We start from the raw sequence: 18,461 nt of genomic DNA on the forward strand, positions 1-18,461 counted from the left end.
ATTATTCCTATTCCCATATCTTTGCCTGAGAGCCCCTTAATTTCAAAATTATAATAATTCAGAGGGAGGGGGTTTACATTTTCCATTTCAAGAGAGGCTCCTGCCTTCCTTAGCAGACACTTGTCTTTTTAAGACACACTGTTGCAGGCAATGCATTCTGCCTCTTTCTCTTCTAGAGAACAGCACCATGGACAGGTGAGATAAGTGCTCTTGTTCAAAAAACCAAACTCAGAAGAATAAGGAGAAGCCATGACTTCTAAAAGTCACTAGTTTTCAAGCAGCCTGCACTAGAAGAAGTGCTGGAATATATATAATGGAGCGCATTTCTCCAGATACAATCCAACCTGTTTTGAGGCATGCAGAGTCATATGAAGTCCCATTTATAAGCAGAGTGATGAAAGCTCAAAATGATGTGCCAGCATGTGAAATGACTCTGTGTATGGATCATTAAAAAAAATGTAATCCAGCTACAACTTCTCCATTTTCAAACTGAAGTAAAATAACAAGTGGAAATGGGACACAGGATTGCAAGCACGTGGGAATGAACTCAGATGGGAAACTGTAAGGTACACAAGGATTGCAGGACCTCTGGAATAAACATATGAACACGTCTCATACATCCATCTAACTGCATGTCCATAAGAAAGGCATCCCAGTAAAAAAGAATCAATAAACATACCACATTTTTCATTAAAAAGATTTTCAACTTTCTGCTTTAAGTTCGTGATTTTGGCATTCCACAAGTCTGCCAGGAAGAAATTGGAAGAATTAGAACAACACTCACACAGTAAATCAGTCTTTGAATAACATTTTAACAAATGTTAAATTATTATGCTTGATAACAATTTATAACAATATATACAATTATATATATTATATATTATTATAGAATACATTATTATATATTATATTATTATATTAGGTATAATTTTATATTATAATATATATCTGTTATATATAATATATATTAATATATTATATATTATATATTTATAACAATTATAAATTATTATGCTTGATAACCAATTTACTATAGCAGTAAAAATGTGCAAAATAGCTTTCATTCTGCAAAACTATATCCACATCAATCCTCATTTTCCTGAAGCTTTGAAAGATACTGCCACTAAATAAAGCAAAAGTGATTAAAACCAAAATCAATCCAAGTGTAATCCAAATTTACTATCAGCAGAAAATTTACTCATCTGAACCAACACCCAAAACTGTGGCAGAAAGTTCCTCATATCTTCAATGACACAGCCCTGAAACACATGCCTCTCTCCTTTAACTCTAATCTCTAGCACAGTTTCTACTTTAGTGGTGAGATTAAATGTCCATTTAATTTAAGCATTTTGTTTCTGACAGCCACCAGAGCCATTTCTAAACCAGTTTACTTGTGGCTGCACTAAGTGGGCCATGGCTGGTCTACAAAACTAAAACCTCAGTCTAAAGTTTAAAAAAGTTGCAGATGAAAAAAAAAAAACAACCTAGGTCGAACAGCAATAGGAAAGTCCAAGAAAACTGTATGCAACTCTGACTATGAATACCACCCGTGCCAAATCAGTATCTCGTTCATTCTCAATTGCCTTGGCAGGAGTAAATATAGGTTATTTTCTTATCTTTCTTATAGGTTTTTTGACCATACAGCTAAAAAAGAAAGCATAAGGGACAAAAAAGATAAAGCAAATAACAGCATATTCCTACACAAACATAAGCCAGTAAATCAGAATGTAAGTATGCTGAAAAATAGGTTTACTGAGACATAGAACTATTTACAGTTACTTTGAATGCAGCCACTCATCTCACTTGACAATGAAGAATTTTTCTGGATTGCAAATTGACCCTGCTTTTAATACTGAGATTTCTGTTCCAGAGCACTGCATTAACAGGCCTGGGCCTCCACGGCCAAAAAGCTTTGGCCTACATTCAGGAACACAACTACATGACTTTCAGTCCTGTCCTTTACTGATTTTCCAGAACTGGAAAGGTCAGTCAAGGCAATCATGCATAATCAGCTCTGACAGGTCATGGCTTACGAATGTCAATTCAAGTCCTTCCTGGTCCCTACATCCCACCTAGGTTTCTCTGCACAGGGATGTCAATATTTCAAATTTGTGGAGGGCTTATGAAATTTATGCACATTTCAGCTGGGTTTATGCACTCGGTGGTACTTTGCACCAGAAAAGTCCTTCAAGAGTCTGCAGCACTGTGCAGCAACAGACCAGCAAAAATCTAAAACTGACTCTGCACCTGAATCAGTAATATCTAGTGGATCTGGGCTGCATTTGTACAGCACACTCCACACATCCAGGATTTCTCGACTGCAGATTATTCCACATAATGAAGAACTGAATGTACACAAAAGCAAGGACTTCAGTCATTCACTAACTGTATGTCAGAATAGGAACTCAAAATATCTGATATGTAATCCCGGTGTTCCATACCAACATTAAAGGAATGCATGTGTGCTAATTCCCTCAACACTTACCAAAAGAAAACTCTCTTCCTTGTTGCTTCAAATTTGTATTGGAGCTATTGGTATGAGAATTACTTTGTTCTTTTTGAGGACCTATGAAGAGACATTACATATATAATGCAGAGAGCAGAAACAAGACATCATACAAAAAGAACAATGCATCAATCTTGATTACTAGGGAAATCTTCAATTCTGAATCAAGAATAGAATAAAAAAAAAAGCCTTTAGGAAGTTCTAGAGTTGTATTTAAGCATTTAATGCTACTGACAACATCTGTGATCTCTCTGCTCAGGACTACATTATTTCCCACATCTCTGCTTGGAATAATGGGCCAAGCAAGCTGCCAAACTGCAATGTTTTACCTAAGTATCATCTACACAGTATCCAGTTTGTTTCAGAAATGAAAAAGAAAGTTGTTTTTATACTGAAGTGTATCTGGAGCCTTCAAGAGTTTGCTATATGAGGTGTATGTTACTTATGAGCTATGAAAGCTTAGAAGAACAGAAAACATAGAAGACTACAATAAAAGAATATCAGAAGAATATTTATTTCTTCCATACTGTCTTCAATAGTAACTTCAATCTCTGGGACACTTGAATTTTCTGAAGAACTTCGTGACCTTTTGGGACTCCTTGGACTAATTCCTGGAAGCCAAAAGAACACAAGGTGTAAAACACAAATTTTGCACACCTAACAAAGGAACAGCTGTATTCTAAGAATTCTAACAGACTGAACTAAGTAGAGTCTGCATAGCAAAACCTGAACAATACAGTGATGCTCACAATCTTAAGAAGTAGGTTTAATGCTTTTGAAAAAGATACACTTAGATTTTCCACTAATTCAGAGCAAAAGACTTTGTTTTTTCTAAGTGTGAAGGAGAGTTTTGGTACTTTTTATTATCTAAAACCCCCCAAAATTACTAACATCTGAATTTTCTACATAGACAAGATTCTTTTATTCCCTTCTTATAAAACACCACTATTATTTACAGCAGTTCAACAGCTCTTAGTTAAAAATGGTTGAAGTCATTAAAAGTGAGATAAAACTAGTCAAAATTGAGTAAATTCCATTTTCTGTACTAGAATAGTCAAGTAAAAAAGCAGATATATTTATGGTTTGACTGTCTTTCTCAAAATAATAGCAGATTTAGAGGCTACTATGCTAGATCATCTTAAATAATGCCTTTTATTTACAACACCTGTATTTTTCAACCACAAAGATCTCTCAGTCTGCTAGGGAAGCAGAAAGGAAGTATTTACAAATGGATGGCAGCAAATAATACTTAATTGTTTACCTTTTTTCTTTAGTTTACTAGCCAGTCTTAGAGGCAAATGGGACATGATAAGCTCAGGCCTAGAAGTTGAACAGAACAAATCCAATCAATTGCAAGACAAGTCATACAGCAAAAAGCTACCAGTTTTTTGGAATTCAGTTGAGTTCCAATTCATATAACATCAGCTCTCTACAAGGAAGTTCTGTTAGAAGCATGGATGACTCTCCATCTACTATAACAACAAAAAATTAGAAAATATAAAGCTGTATTTTCTATTCTGCAATTTTCTTCTGGGTTTACTTCAAGCAAAGAAAAATACAGAAAAAGAAAAAAAAAAAAAAAAAGAAGGAACAAAGCTTCCAGGTACAAGACCATTTTTCCCCCTCAATTATTGATGCATGAAACACACAACATCTACAGAAATTTTATGAGGAATGTATGTCCTTGTATGAGATAAAACATATGTGCAAAATATTCTTTGTGTTTCACGGAAGCAGAGTTTAGGTAGCATTTAAAGCCTAGAGCTGCTGGGAATGAAGTCAAATAACTTCAAAATCAGAAGTAAAAGTAATTAGATCACAAACTTACTTCTTAATCACAAATTTGATTTTGCTACACCCACGGATGATTCTTTCAAGGCGTGGAATTCCAAACCATGTGGGACTCCGGAAGGGGACTCCTTCTGGCAAGCCTTCAACGACCAAGGAGTCAGGGTTTGATTCAAACACAGAATAGGGAACTTTCACTGACTCTGAAACCGCTGAAAGCCCCAGAGCTTCAGCTGAAAATAAAGATTAAATGACATATTACAAACTTAAATGGGTGGAATTTTATCTCAAGTGATTTTAAGAATCTTGTCTTACAGAAGCTCTGCTACTCAAAGCTAACAAGCCTCCTGAAAAAAAAATAGAAATATTTAAATATATTTGAACAGATTCCCTGTTATTTTCTGTGGAGTAACTGCAAATGGGAACTTGGCCCATCTTGTTACAGATAATATCTAATATTGGCCTACAGTGCCTAATGTTTTATTTTGAGAACTTCTTTTCATCCAAAAGCTTTTGTGCAATCATCATGTCACACAACTGGAAAAATAATGGCCTAGGATGCTGTTATAAAAACATTCATGTCAGTTATAGGAAAGAGTAAGTAAAACATAGGTAAGAGGAGTCAAGATTTCCATATCTGTCCTAGAATACTTCTGATGCTTAAGTAAATACTGTAACATTTAAACAGAGAAGTTTTAAAATGCAGCAGCATTACGGAACAGTTCATTTAGCATTTAACTTACCAAACTTCTTACTAAATATATCTTCTACTTGCTTTCTTAGCTTTGTGATCTTGGAATTCCAATCTTCTCTTGCTGAAAACCAGAAATAGGTGTCAGAGAATCACCCAGCTCTAGATACAGAGGTACATTCGACCATACTTCTTTCAAATTAAGAACACGAAAACTAACAACACAACTACATCTGATTAGACGGGGACTCACAAAGAGTAATGATTATTAATAGCAGCTTACATGATACACGTAATTTCCTCTACATAATGAAAAATCTATTTAAATGTAGTTACGAATTTCAAACACTGACCCTAGCAGAACAACTTGTTCTTCAGAGCCTTCAGATGCAGGAAGAAATTATTTTAGTGGTTCTTACAAAACTGGAATTAATTAATCATAGTGTATAATAACATTCTTTAGAGTAGAACATGAGGATTTAAAGAATATTTTGCTAAACATTTTGATTAGTATTAAAAAAATCATCTTCAGTCCTATTCTCTATTGTAAATAAAAGCCAATTATAGGAGTGCTAGCCAGCGCAGACAATTTAGAACTTAGCCAGAGAAAAAAGAAAAGGATGTCCAATAAAAAGCACTTTTTTTCTAACAAACAGCATTGTAGGGGTTTTGCATGGGCTGGTTTTTGGTAGCAGGGGTGTTAACAGGGGTGGCTTCTGTGAGAGGCTACCAGAAGCTTCTTCCATGCCCTGGTGGCTCCAAAGATGGACAAGCCACTGGTCAAGGCTGGGCCAATTAGAAACCGTGGTAATGCCTCTGTGACAGAAGATTTAAGAATAAAAAATGTAGTGGCGCAGTAGTAGTTGCTGCCAGAGAAAAGCAGGGTGAGAACATGTGAGAGGAACAACTGTGCAGACACCAAGATCAGTGGAGAACAAGGGGGAGGAGGTGCTCCGGGTTCCCCTGCAGCCTCTGGTGCAGCCCATGGAGAGGCAGCTGTGCCCTGCAGCCATGGAGGGTGTGGGGGGCACAGATCCACGTGCAGCCCCGGAGGAGCCCATGCCAGAGCAGGTGGATGCTTGGAGGAAACTTTGGAGGAAACTGCGAGCCCGTGGGAGATCCATGGAGAGAGGGGCCCTGCTCCCAAGCTGAAGCAGCCTGTCCTTGAAGGACTGCACCCCACAGAAAAGTGGCCTATGCACAGCAGGTTGACTCTTTTTCCCTGTAACTCACTGAAAGTATGGGGAGACGAACTGTTCAAATTGTAAATATGAGCAAAGGCATCTATGCTAAAGCAAGCAGATATTGAAGTAGCTGTGATCCCATGAGAAGTTTGAACAGAGAGAGAAGAGTGATGAAGACCCTTTGCCCTAGGGAAAGAAGATCTCTGTTCCCAGAGAAGAGGATGATCTCAGAGATATATAGAGAACCTTTGCTCTTGAACAGCTCATCCCTAAAACAGTACCCCAAAAGTTGACATGGCCCATAAAAGCAGCTGTGGGAAAGCTGTGAAAGATGGGATGGACTTCACAATTGCAGATTCCCAGGCAGCTGCTATTTGTGGAAATTAAAAGCCATGACAGAACTGTTTTCTTGTGGAGAAGTCTCTTTAGCATGACAGGAGAGACTCCTCTCACTAAGTGAACTGAAGAAAGACTATTCTAGAGGTGATAAACTGACTGAATTTTTTCTGTATGTTGTTAGTGGGAACAAAAAGGTTGTGATGGGGAAGAAGTGTTCTGAAGGTTTTATTTTGATTTTTATTATTCTTTTAGTTTCTGTTAATAAAGTTTTCTTTATACCCTTTTAAAGTTTTGAGCTTGCTTTGCCTTCCTCCTAATCCCATTTCACAGCAGGAAATGATTAAGTATATTCTAGTGGGTGCACTGGCATTTGGTCAGCACCAAACCCACCACATTAATTTGGTGTGTTGGCCAGGAAATCTCACAGTGGAGAACCAAAACCACTATATCTGTTCTTTCAGAAAGAGGTTTTTATTAGCTGGATGTTTTACTGCTGTCACTGGCACATGCTGTTACTACTTTGAAGAAAACCCAAACTTGATGCTGCCTTTTCTTGCTCCACAAGAAAAACAGCCTTTTCTATTTAACTATCCTTTTACTGAATATGAGTTTTTTCCTAAAATAAAAAAAAATCCAGAATACATTGTGATGATGCAAGATGACTACTGCTTGCATGGTTATTAAATCATATTAAATCATATCCCTTCTTTTTATTTTTTCCTCCAGCAAGCTAAAAGCATAGGAAGCCCTGAATACTGGTTTGTGTTCTTACTACATGCAGATTCAGACTCCTAAAAAACCCAATGAGAACTGGATTGCACATTCCTGTAGTAAGAAAGCACCAAGACACTTCAGTTCAAGGCATTCAGATATAAACCCCAAACTGATTCTTCTCCCTGTTAAAGGCACATCATGCTTTCAAGAAGTCCTTACAATTCCTTACCAACAGAGACTTGAAAGAGCTCAGGGTCACCTGTGAAATCCCAAGGGATACCAGACCTTTCATTCAGGCCAGGACAATAACTCCAGTCCAGTTCTCTGGGGCCCTGAAGGTGAGCCAGCCTAGTTATTCAAAGGCAGCTCAGACTGCATCAGGATTTCACAATCCAGGAAGCCATCCACATTCACAGTGATCAGTTTATTCCTTCCAACCCTCATGAAGAATATGTCAGCACACTCATCAAACATGGGTTACTTCTTGAAAAATACTGCATTGATCTAGATACATTTCCCCATCAAACCCTTCCATTCCCACTTGGAGACAGCACCTGTCTTACCTTGAGGATTTGACCTGGGCTGAGTAACTTCAGTTGAAGCCTGACTTAGCAGCTCTGGCCTGCAACCAGGACACAAATAATCTGCTTATTCTTGTCATAAATTACATACCACTACCTATTATGACATGAAGAGTTTGAATTTTTCCATTATGTTTTTCACACTTGTCAGCATGCTAACAGATATGCAAAACATATTCTGAAATACTTGTGTGGATTACAAATGCCCACTTTATGATGCAGAACATTCAATTTGCCTATTTGGTAACTAGAGACCAAATGTTTCATGACTTAATGAAACCAAGTGCTTGATTACACATAGAGTGTTTGTTTGGACTCTTTTTAAAAAAACCCTCCATGTTTAGACGTACCTTTTGATCACAAATTTTATTCTGTCGCCCGTTTGAATTATTTGTTCAAGGCAAGGGATTCCATACCAGGAGGGACTTCTAAACGGAATGTTCTCTGGCAGCCCTTCAACACAGAGGTCAGTTGGATGAGCTTCAAATTTCTTGTATGGAACAGCTTTGGGCTCATTGCTCCCCAAAGCCTTGGCTGTTGGAACAAAATACATCCAGTCACTGGACAGGTTGGCCAATCAACTGTCATTAAAAGCTAGCTGATACCAATTCCTCAGGCTGTAGCAACTGTGCTCTTAAAACGTGGAACAATGCAGGACATCTAAATCCAACAAAAGCCAAGTCTCTACATGTAAAAAATGTAAAAAATTTGCCATATTGTACGATGCTGCTATTGGGCAGTCACAATACCAGACTGGACTGCTTACTGGGGCATAATACATTTGTTTTATCCAAAGTTGTTAATCTGTTATAGAGTATCATGAAAAAAATTATTCTAGGTCTTACAAAGTTGACTTTTTTTTCATATTGGACAGAACATAAAAATTAACCCAAAAATGTTTTAATACTAATTATGATGATATTGCGGTGGATATAAGTGAACAGCTGTTTTATTCACCACCAAAGGAAAAAAATCCAAACAGGAAGGAATTGAGAGCAATCAGAAGAGCTGTATATGTAAGACTTAAAATTCTTTTTAAACTATGAATTTACGTTGTATACACAGTAAACTGAAACATTCTTTTTCACTGAACTTCCAGAATTTTAAATACTTGGGAAAAAAAATCTGAACAAAGGTCTCATTCACGCAGACGTTCAAAGGAAGGAATGAAAGCAACCTTCAAGAAATATAAAGCCATTCAGAAAAGAAGACAATAATACTGTACTTACCATACAATTTACAGAAAAGTTGATCTACTGTCGTTCTCAGTTTGGTGACTCTGGAATGCCAGTCCTCTTTCACTGTATTTGAGAGTGACACAGAACAAAACCAACATTCCCTAATTATATTATTTATATTTTCAGTTGTTCAGTTTATACAATGCATAATCATCCTGCATTTTCAGGTAACACATAAATGCTGTGTGTAAGAAGTATGGATTCAATGTGGAACTAGAAAAAATTATCATAAAATAATGACAGAATATTAAAACTGACAAAACTCCACTGAACCAGTGACATCACTCTTGCTACAAAATACACACAGTGTATTGGCCTGAAGAACTGCAATACTTTTATCATCCACCTCCAAAATGCAGAATACACTTGGAGTTTTTCAATGGTTTAATTTCCTGAAGAATTTATTGATATTCAGTACAGAATTAGGCATGCATATGGGATGAAAATTTGCTTTTAAAGGATCAAAGCAGATATAATACAAATCACTTTTTGCTCCTGAATATGTCTGTGTGACCAACAAGTGAAGCTTCCCAGTCTCAAAGAAGACATTGGCCAGCTGCCACACCATGGGTTTAGTCAGAATGCAAAAGCAATGCCTTGTGTTCCATACTTGCACCAGACTGGTCTATCAGCATAAGCACCAGCTGACACTTCTCCAGCCCATCCTGAGATCCAACTGGTCTGTCTTGCAGCCAGTATCCGCCTTCTCAGAGTCTCAGGACTGAGGCCATTCTACAAAACTCTCCTGGACCAGCTTGCTTCCCACAGGAATGCAAATGAAAATCATATTTTCCTCTGCCAGTCAAAATCCAAGTTCCATACTCATCCCATTCCTTTCCTGCTGGGGAGACAAGCTATCAGGACCTATGGACTGAGCAGGAATTGGACATGGAGCCACAAGGAGCTGAGGGAGCAGGGGCTCCATAGCTCTGTCTCCTGAGATGGCAGTGGGCACAGGGAGCAGCAGAGGAGATAATAAATTATTGGGAAAGAGGGAATCCAAACAGGACAAAAACTGCAGGAAAGGAGGCTCAGACAGCTCCTGTCTCCTGTGTTCTCTGAGATGTTATTGACAGCTCCCAGGGATGCTCTCTTCTTTTATTAGAGAGGATGCAGAGGTCACATGTATCTCTATCAAGTGACAGCTAGTGATGACAAGCCATATAAAGCAACTGTTCAGAACCCTGTGCCATAGAAATTGGTTACCACTGGTTTTCTTAGCTACAGGGGTTTTATGAGTTGAGCAATGTACTTGTTTTGCCTTCATAATCAGTACAACTGTATTAAAAATTACTAAAACAACAGAAAAAAGGCTAATTTAAAAAGCCACGTAAGAGTCCAGTTAAAGCTAAGGCTCAGTTACTAACCTACCTACTATTTTTGTAATTGAATTTTGTGCTTGAAGGTACAGTAGGTTATTAAGACTCAATACACTAAGTTAACTTATACTTCAGGAAAAGCTTCGTGCACACATGTTAAATACACATCCTTATGGTATACCTGCTTTGTTTAATTTAGAGCCTTAATTTTCACTTTAATGCAGTCTTTGATATACTTTTTACAACAGAAGACTATGAGTATATAGGACAAATGGAATATCACACTGTGCTTGTACAACTCACACATTTGAAAACCTACCTGTTGAAACTGTATTGACCACTGAAGCATCTGTTGAATTGAGAAGTTCAGGCCTGAAAGATTTAAGGTGCATGTTTCAACAGTGACAGACACTTTGAGAAACTAGCCTCCAGCTACAGCCTCAAGTTACTACTTACTGAAGGATCAAAACCAAAAAAACTCCCAGGGGACATCATGATCCCCGGCACTAAATTCCAACTAACACCAAGGTATCGTAAGAGCTGACTGGAAGGAACCCTACTGACAAAACATATTTCATGCCCAATACCCATATCTGGTGACTATGGGTATCTACCCATTTCATGGTGACATACACCATGAAACTTCCATTAAACTTACCTCTGAGTTGTGAGATACACTTAATCAGAAACAAAGATACAAATTAAAAATTTAATCTCTAAAAGAGTAAACTTCAAAGCAGATACTTCTGTTTCCAAAATAGAACTAATTTTATCCACAGCTGAACAAACAAAAAATTAAACATTTTGATGTTTCTCACAGAGCCAAACTAGATTTTTAGCTGCTCTGGTTACACATTTCAAAATCAATGAACACCAAAAATTAATTTCTGTAAACAACTAAGACATATATGACAAAAGCAGGTGCCAGCAGTGCATAAATAATTAGATCTGTGTATGATATCTGATTTTAAATGAGACACAATGTAGATCTACACTTCTTCCTTTTCTAGTTATCTGCCAGTATTAGGATGATAGAAACTGACCATGTTCCTTCAAATGTAAGCAACTAGCACCCGTGGTAAAGGCAGCATGCACAGAGGCAGGGGCTGCCACTACCCCCAGTTCTGAGCCTGACCATTGCAGTCAGCAGATTCCTGTCCATTTCAAAAACTCTTGGACTAGGCCCACCACTGAACACGGGAAAACATCAGCTGTTACTCACTGAAGCTTCCTTTAAACTGGAATCAGTTTCCATCTGAGATCTCCTTCATGTACACTACCTGATCCACCTCCAGACACACCAAGGACATCTAAATCACAGGAACCAGTAGCTATGTGTTGGCCTCAAGCTTACCCTGGGAAATGCTTTATACAAATACAGCCATAGACACCTTGATACAACAATCCAGCAAATTTTAAAAACAAGCATAAGCTGAAATTAGGCCAGGATCCTCAAATAGGATCCCGAAGTCAATGACTTTCAACATGTATTGCAGCTGCAGAGATCTGAACAGTACAGAGGTCTGCCCCTGACAAGAAGTCCATAATATTGAAGAGATCTGGCCAGAGATCTCTCCACCACCACTCTAAGTGGTCCACTGGTCTGATAAGCTGAATATATCAAAGTGGACATAACTAAAAACCACTCCTTAGTACCATAAATTAATATGTCATTAGAAACCAGTTTGGAACTCCATGAAGAAAAATGAAGCAAAGTGGAAGCAGCAGAAAACATTGAGTAATGCAGAGACAAAAATGTAACTCCTTACTTTTTAATCACAAACTGGATCCGCTCCTTTGCCAGAAGTATCCTCTCCAGCCGGGGAATGCCGTACGTGGCTGGACGCCTGAAGGGAATCCCATCTGGCAGCCCTTGCACACATAAATCTTCTGGATGGGACTGGAAGGTTGTGTATGGGATAGACACTGGACCCTTTGCTTTTATAGCTTCAGCTTTAATGAAAAAGGAGAATAAAAACATTAGACTAGCTTGTGGCTCTACTCAATTACCTGTTTGATATCACTCTGATGAACATTATAATTAGCATACAGGCAGTAACCCCTCAGCACATTTAAACATTCAAGCAATCATGTTGTGAGGTACTTTATTTAATAGCAAAATCACTTTGATTCACAGTAAACAAGCTGCAACCCTGCAAACATATGCAGATCGTCCTCTTCTCCCTTCATGTAAACATTTAATAACAGTGACCACCTGTTAGAGTGAAGATTCTCAGTATTTCGGTTTTGCTTAATACAGCATTTTGAAAGATAAAATTATTTAGATCTTATGATAAACCAAGCATGTTTCAGTTCATTATCTCTGTTACTATTTGTTACTACTATTGGCTTAAAAGTCATTAATGCCTTGGAGTAGGGGCACACATCCCTTCTTTTCAGTGAATTCCTGAAGTTTCTGTGTATTTTAGAAATCCAAATAACCACTAATGAAATTAAAAATACACTTCTAACACTGCTGAAAAAAGCATGGCCCTCCTAATGAAATCTTTGAAACAAATGAAAAGCAAGTAACTAGCAGCTTAGGGAGGGGGGAGCATACCCCACCATTCCAGATTTCCCACTGTTGCCATGGACTTCCAGACATTTAGCAATTTTGTATTTAATGATTATTTCCTCTTACTTTTTGCCCGTTGCTGTTTTGCTTGCAATTAGACTGTTATTTTTTCACTTAGAGCTACTTAAGTGTAGTATTGCTGGAAAGGGGTTGGTTAATACCATAATGGGACGCAACTCATTCCATAGTGTTGACCTCTTAAATTGTCTTAAACCAACTTAATTTTCTTCAACCAACTTTGCTATGTGCAAACATCAAAATCAAAATTAAAGCAGTTCATTAAGAATTATGCTCCTTTCTAGAGCAATTAAAATACAGTGAATCAGATTCCCGACTGTATTACCTTGGTGCAAGTTGCTTTCAGTGGGCTGTTTAGATGTCAGATGATAGTCACATCCCAAACATGTAGTAACTCAAAATCACAAGGTCTATTCTGAAAGCACTTCCACTTTTCATGGCAGAGGCACACCAGCATTTATTTTTAAATCTTTGCTGATGCTGTTGTCGTTTGTGATATGTGGACACAAAACATATCTAAGTGCAGCATTTGGAGACAAATTCCTAAGTCTAATACATCTGCTGCTTTTTCTTTCCAAGAGCCATTAGGATATATAATTTTCGCTTCACTGTACAAGAATCATAATCAAAAATGAACAACCAGTGAGTGGCAGCCTCTCTTCAGCGCCACTCTAAAGATTCTTTCACTTAAAGACTCAGTGTAATTGCAGAGAAAAGGACAGCTCTCTCAAATGTGGATGCCCAAGATACATGAGCATGCAGGTGCTCCAGGAGACTGAGCACAACTAAAAAATAAATTCAAGTTTCACACTTTGGTGCCAAGCACAGATATCCCATTGTGAAATTACTCTGCTCATCAAAAAAAAACTACTTTCCTCGATTTTATGTCTTCTAACAGTATTTAGCCCTTTGGTGCTGTCAGTTCTGGTGTGCTCCTGAGCCAAAAACAAGATGCACGCCAAAAAGCAGTCTGTAACTTGCTGTGACAAAGGACTACAGGCAATGGCTTGGAAAGGTGTGTAACACATACCATATCTTTTTTCAAACAGCTCTTCAACTTCCCTTCTCAAGTCTGAAATTCGCATATTCCATTTGTCTGCAAAGAAAAGAGTAGGACACGTCAGACTACAAACAAAACTCAATCTCTTGTAAAATCTGTGTTACCACTGAATGGAATATGAAGCATGTATTTTACTTGCAAACAGGTGCCTGCTGAGTACAGTACAGACTACAGCTTAAAATGCATGGATACATAAAAAAAAAAAAAAGTACAGAAAAAATGTAAAAATGTTAAAGATTACTTCCGAAAGATGTATATTAAATGAAATTTAAAAAAACACAACAAAAACTAGGTTAAAGTAGCTTCCAAAAATGATTTCTCTCTTTGATGGCTCAGTCATCAGCTCTTGCTGCGTCGAGGGATAAAGGCAGATTATAGGTGGTGTTGATAGTTACCTAAATTTGAGAGCTGAAAAGCTTGATAAAGCTTACAGAAAGTACATGGAGTTGTTTTGGTGGAAATCTGTACAACTACATGGATCAGGAGGCATCTACCATTCTCTACTTTAATCCATTATTTCTCCAAGTCCTGGTGCTGCAAAATACCCAGAGAAATCCTATTTCTGAAAGAAAATACAGCTGCAAAAAAGAAGTTTATCCAAATCCAAATCTGTGCGTCCAATTATGTCGTCACTTAAAATAACAAAATACAGCAGTGGAAGCCTATGATGATGATGATTATATAGATGCAATTAATCTACACGAAGTCCAGGGCTCTTAAATGAAGGCTTGCACTCACATGTCTCAGTCCTGCAACACAAAATTACACAACACAATTTCATAAAACAAAGCAGGGAAATAAAATCATCAAGAATTTTCATCTTACCAAAATTGAACTGTACTCCTGTGCTTCTCCCACTATTGGCCGTGTCGTTAGACGACTTGGGGCTTCTCTGTCTCTTCTCATGGGGTACATAGTCATCATCATTATCTTAAACAGACAAAAAAAAAAAAAAAATCAATGGATTTTTGTCCAGGCAACTCATGTGCAGCAATGAAACTGCTCTGAATTTCAAAACTAAAACAGAAATAAGGAACTCTGCTTATGAGGGCAACAAATTACGTACATGAGTAACTTCAGAAAGCTCCTGTTCTTACCTGTGAAGGAACAACTTGTTCCTTCAAAAGGGCCTGTGCAAAGTACAAGACAACAAAAAAAAAAAAGCTTCTGTACTTCCTAAGGAAAACAACATTGACTCCTGAAACAGGACTGGGTATCACATGATCATAAAACAACCATGCACCAGCAAAAGGAATCACAGAATAAATTGTGCAGATAGGGAGTACCTTTGTTACCTAACTGGAAGTAATATCCTTTCACAAGTAGATCTCAAAAGACAGTACCTATGTTTTGTCTTGAAGAGCTCAAATGTTCTAAACCCACTGTCAACCCAGTGTAAAACCGATGGGTGCCACTGAAATTCATCAAACAGATCAACTCTGCCCTAAACACACACAAGTGAACACACAGGAGAACAGCAAACCTAGCAAAGTGTCAGAGAGCTGCTACTCAGCCCGTCACTTCCCAATCCACCCCTACCTTCCTTAAGCTCATGAGCTTTTTAGACTGCCCAATTAACAACACCTCCAACCTCACAGAGAACAAATGGTTAGAGCTGACAGAGAAAACTAATTTCACACACAGAAAAACATGCACCCAATGTCACCAAGCAAGAATACTCATTTCTTACTTAGCAAGAATAATATCACATATGGACATATCTTGTACCTATACAGCTCTCTTATACTCTGTCCCAGAAAACCTTTGCAGAGCACTTTTACTTTTGTGGTAAAGGCCTTCACATGTAAGCAGAACTTAATAACTCTTCTCCTGTAAGTTATTCTGTTGAAGTAACATTGGAGTTATTTCCATGTTGCATTGTAAAACAGTGAAAGTAATGCCAGAAGTGTCCTCTCTGTCCTAAATGCCCTGCCTACTTTCTAAATTGCTGATTGGCTGCTCCTAATCTACTTCCACAGCAAGCACTGCAAAAGCCAATCTCAGCAGTGTTTTAAAGCACTTACAGGACACTCATTCACAAATACAAGAAACACAGCTCACCTCCTACCAACATCCTAGCTTGAGTACAGCAGGGACACTGCCTAGCAGCTCTAGAGCCATTTAGATGACAAATCAATGACCTGGGGTACTGACCTTCACTAGTGAGTTCAGCCTCAGAAACCTCACTTGCTTCTGATGAGTCATGTTGGGAGGAATCTGAAAGACAGGACTGTTCAATGATGGACTTGGACAAGATTTTCAACTAAACACTCCATGCCTCTGCATCTAAACCACATTGTCAAGGAAGCCCCTTGCATTCACAGCATGCCACAAAAATGGAAGCAAACAGATGTTTCTGTTAGCCTTTAAGCAATTCCAGACAAAGGCAAGGAGGGGAAAATTACACTTGCTAAACTGCACATGCTACACTGCAGAGTTGCTGCTATGACTGAAGACAATTCCATCTTCTGAGCTTTCTAGGGCTAATACAAACATAAGTATTTTCCCCTCTCTTACCCAGGATTACTGAAAATATAAACAAAGGCTGCCTGTCCACACAGATTAGGTATTTTTTCACCAGCTCTACAGACTCATGGTTGCTGTGCCATCAAGAGTTCCACAACAGGCTGCAAGGCCAACAATCAAACAGGGCAGGGAAATTCATGATCACAATGCTTTTGTTGGGGCAGAGAGCACCAACAAGAAAAGCAGGATTAGCCAATCAACACTCAGTGTGAGATAGAGCAATTTATACTTAACTGTACTACACTTAAGCAAAATGAAGCTAATTGTATCAGGAACTCTATCAAAATTAAGCAGCAGTGCATGAAGGAACAGATTTTAGTTATTCCAGCAGAGTAAAACCGCACTTGAGCATTTTGAAGAGCATTTAACTTCAGATCTCTGTAAGCTGGGGTATGGTATCACTTTGGGAGCAAGTCTGAAGGAATCTTTGTTTCAAAGGCTTCTCTTCACATGATGTGTGTGGTGTAGAACAGAAATCCAGCTCTATCTACTGGGACACCTCAACTGCAGTGCATTTGAACTATGTCAAATACACCATCCAGTTCATGGAAAACAATATCATGTCTTGGTCTGATTCCAAAGGAGTGCTGGGTACAGAACTAGCAAATGCAAAGTACTACAAAAGGAAAGAATTAGGATTTGTTTTACTAGACATGAACATAAGGTACAGTCGTAAAAAAGCCTGTCACATCAACTGATCACTTAGAACCTAGTTGAGATAATGAAATAAAATTATAGCAATTTAAAATATATAGCATTTTTCAACAGCTAAGAATAGCCATGACACTGGAAGATAGTCAAACTATTCTAGCAACAGATCCCTGATGAACACTCATAGTAAAGAAAATATTGCAAAAAAATCAAAGCAAATGGCAGCAAAGTTCTGGAAGAAAACTCCCAGGTGGGACATTTCTCATTAAGACACATTAAATCAACAATGCTAAACAATGAAGTACCCTTTTTTCTGACAACGTATCTTCATCACTAGGTCTCTTCTCTTTTTGGCTAAACACACAGCTCCTACTTAAAAAGCCTTCTTCACAGTTTAAAATTCTGTCATTCACCAGCACTGGCTCCAGTTTCTCAAACATGATTTTGTTCCCTTCAAAACAATTCCTTCTGACACACATAACCTCAACTTTCTGATTGCTGAATTCCAATCACACCGTGCTGCCCACTCATCCAATCTCATCAAGACCACCTCAGAATCCTTCATCAGCTCCAGCAAACCTGGGGGATTCCAGGCACACCACAGTTTTGTCACTTGCCTTTTCACCATCTTGCCAAGGTTACCAGAGGGGAAAAACAGTGAAAACCCTTGTGATATATAACAAAATAAACCAAAGCTAAAGGTGTTCTTTGACGGAAACAATCACTTGTGCAAATCTGCAGCACTGGCTGTAGCTTGCAGACAAAATTCTGGAAGAGCTTTAAATGCCTCTTCTGTGTATTTCTTTACTAATACACAGATTAAACCCAAGACTCTATAAATTTCAAACACTGCCACGGATTCATCTGTCTCACTCCTTTTTGTGGGGATCGCAATAAATAATTTCATTTTTCAGAATCCAGACAAGTCTGCCTATTTAAACTACAAATGAAATTTACGTTAGATTGTTACCTGCAATTTTTAGCCACTGCCTCTAGAACTTTTCATAAATACCAGCCTTCATGACCAACAAATTTATTTTATTTTGTTGTATATAGGTAAAACCTTAAAAAGGAAAAACAAAATCATGCCTCACACCTCCCACTTTGGCTAAGCAGAAAAGGACTATGGAAATTGACTCAGCTGAATTGGAGAAAGAAAACGTTATGTAACCATGGCGTGTTCACATCGAGGCGTATGGTAGATTATGGTTGTTATGATTTAAAACGATGTAACTAATAACCAGCTAACTGCTTTAAAATGTCAGGTGTTT

General features: G+C 38.0%; 1 protein-coding gene across 2 annotated transcripts in view; it reads right to left on the reverse strand.

Annotated features, from left to right (window-relative positions):
* GTF2I (general transcription factor IIi) overlaps positions 1 to 18,461 on the reverse strand; it is a 76,365-nt gene that overhangs the window by 12,579 nt on the left and 45,325 nt on the right. For both annotated transcript variants that reach the window (XM_068210132.1, XM_068210130.1), the window contains exons 22-35: positions 16,168 to 16,230; positions 14,839 to 14,943; positions 13,984 to 14,049; positions 12,130 to 12,313; positions 10,680 to 10,732; positions 9,033 to 9,104; positions 8,154 to 8,337; positions 7,786 to 7,844; positions 5,038 to 5,109; positions 4,335 to 4,527; positions 3,768 to 3,826; positions 3,034 to 3,117; positions 2,486 to 2,566; positions 680 to 745 (exon numbers count right to left, since the gene is read on the reverse strand). In XM_068210132.1, the coding sequence (XP_068066233.1) occupies positions 680 to 745; positions 2,486 to 2,566; positions 3,034 to 3,117; positions 3,768 to 3,826; positions 4,335 to 4,527; positions 5,038 to 5,109; positions 7,786 to 7,844; positions 8,154 to 8,337; positions 9,033 to 9,104; positions 10,680 to 10,732; positions 12,130 to 12,313; positions 13,984 to 14,049; positions 14,839 to 14,943; positions 16,168 to 16,230 (1,341 nt within the window). The remainder of the gene's footprint in view (positions 1 to 679; positions 746 to 2,485; positions 2,567 to 3,033; positions 3,118 to 3,767; positions 3,827 to 4,334; positions 4,528 to 5,037; positions 5,110 to 7,785; positions 7,845 to 8,153; positions 8,338 to 9,032; positions 9,105 to 10,679; positions 10,733 to 12,129; positions 12,314 to 13,983; positions 14,050 to 14,838; positions 14,944 to 16,167; positions 16,231 to 18,461) is intronic.

Source organism: Anomalospiza imberbis, chromosome 20, assembly GCF_031753505.1.
Source record: "Anomalospiza imberbis isolate Cuckoo-Finch-1a 21T00152 chromosome 20, ASM3175350v1, whole genome shotgun sequence".
Classification (NCBI taxonomy): Eukaryota; Metazoa; Chordata; class Aves; order Passeriformes; family Viduidae; genus Anomalospiza; species Anomalospiza imberbis.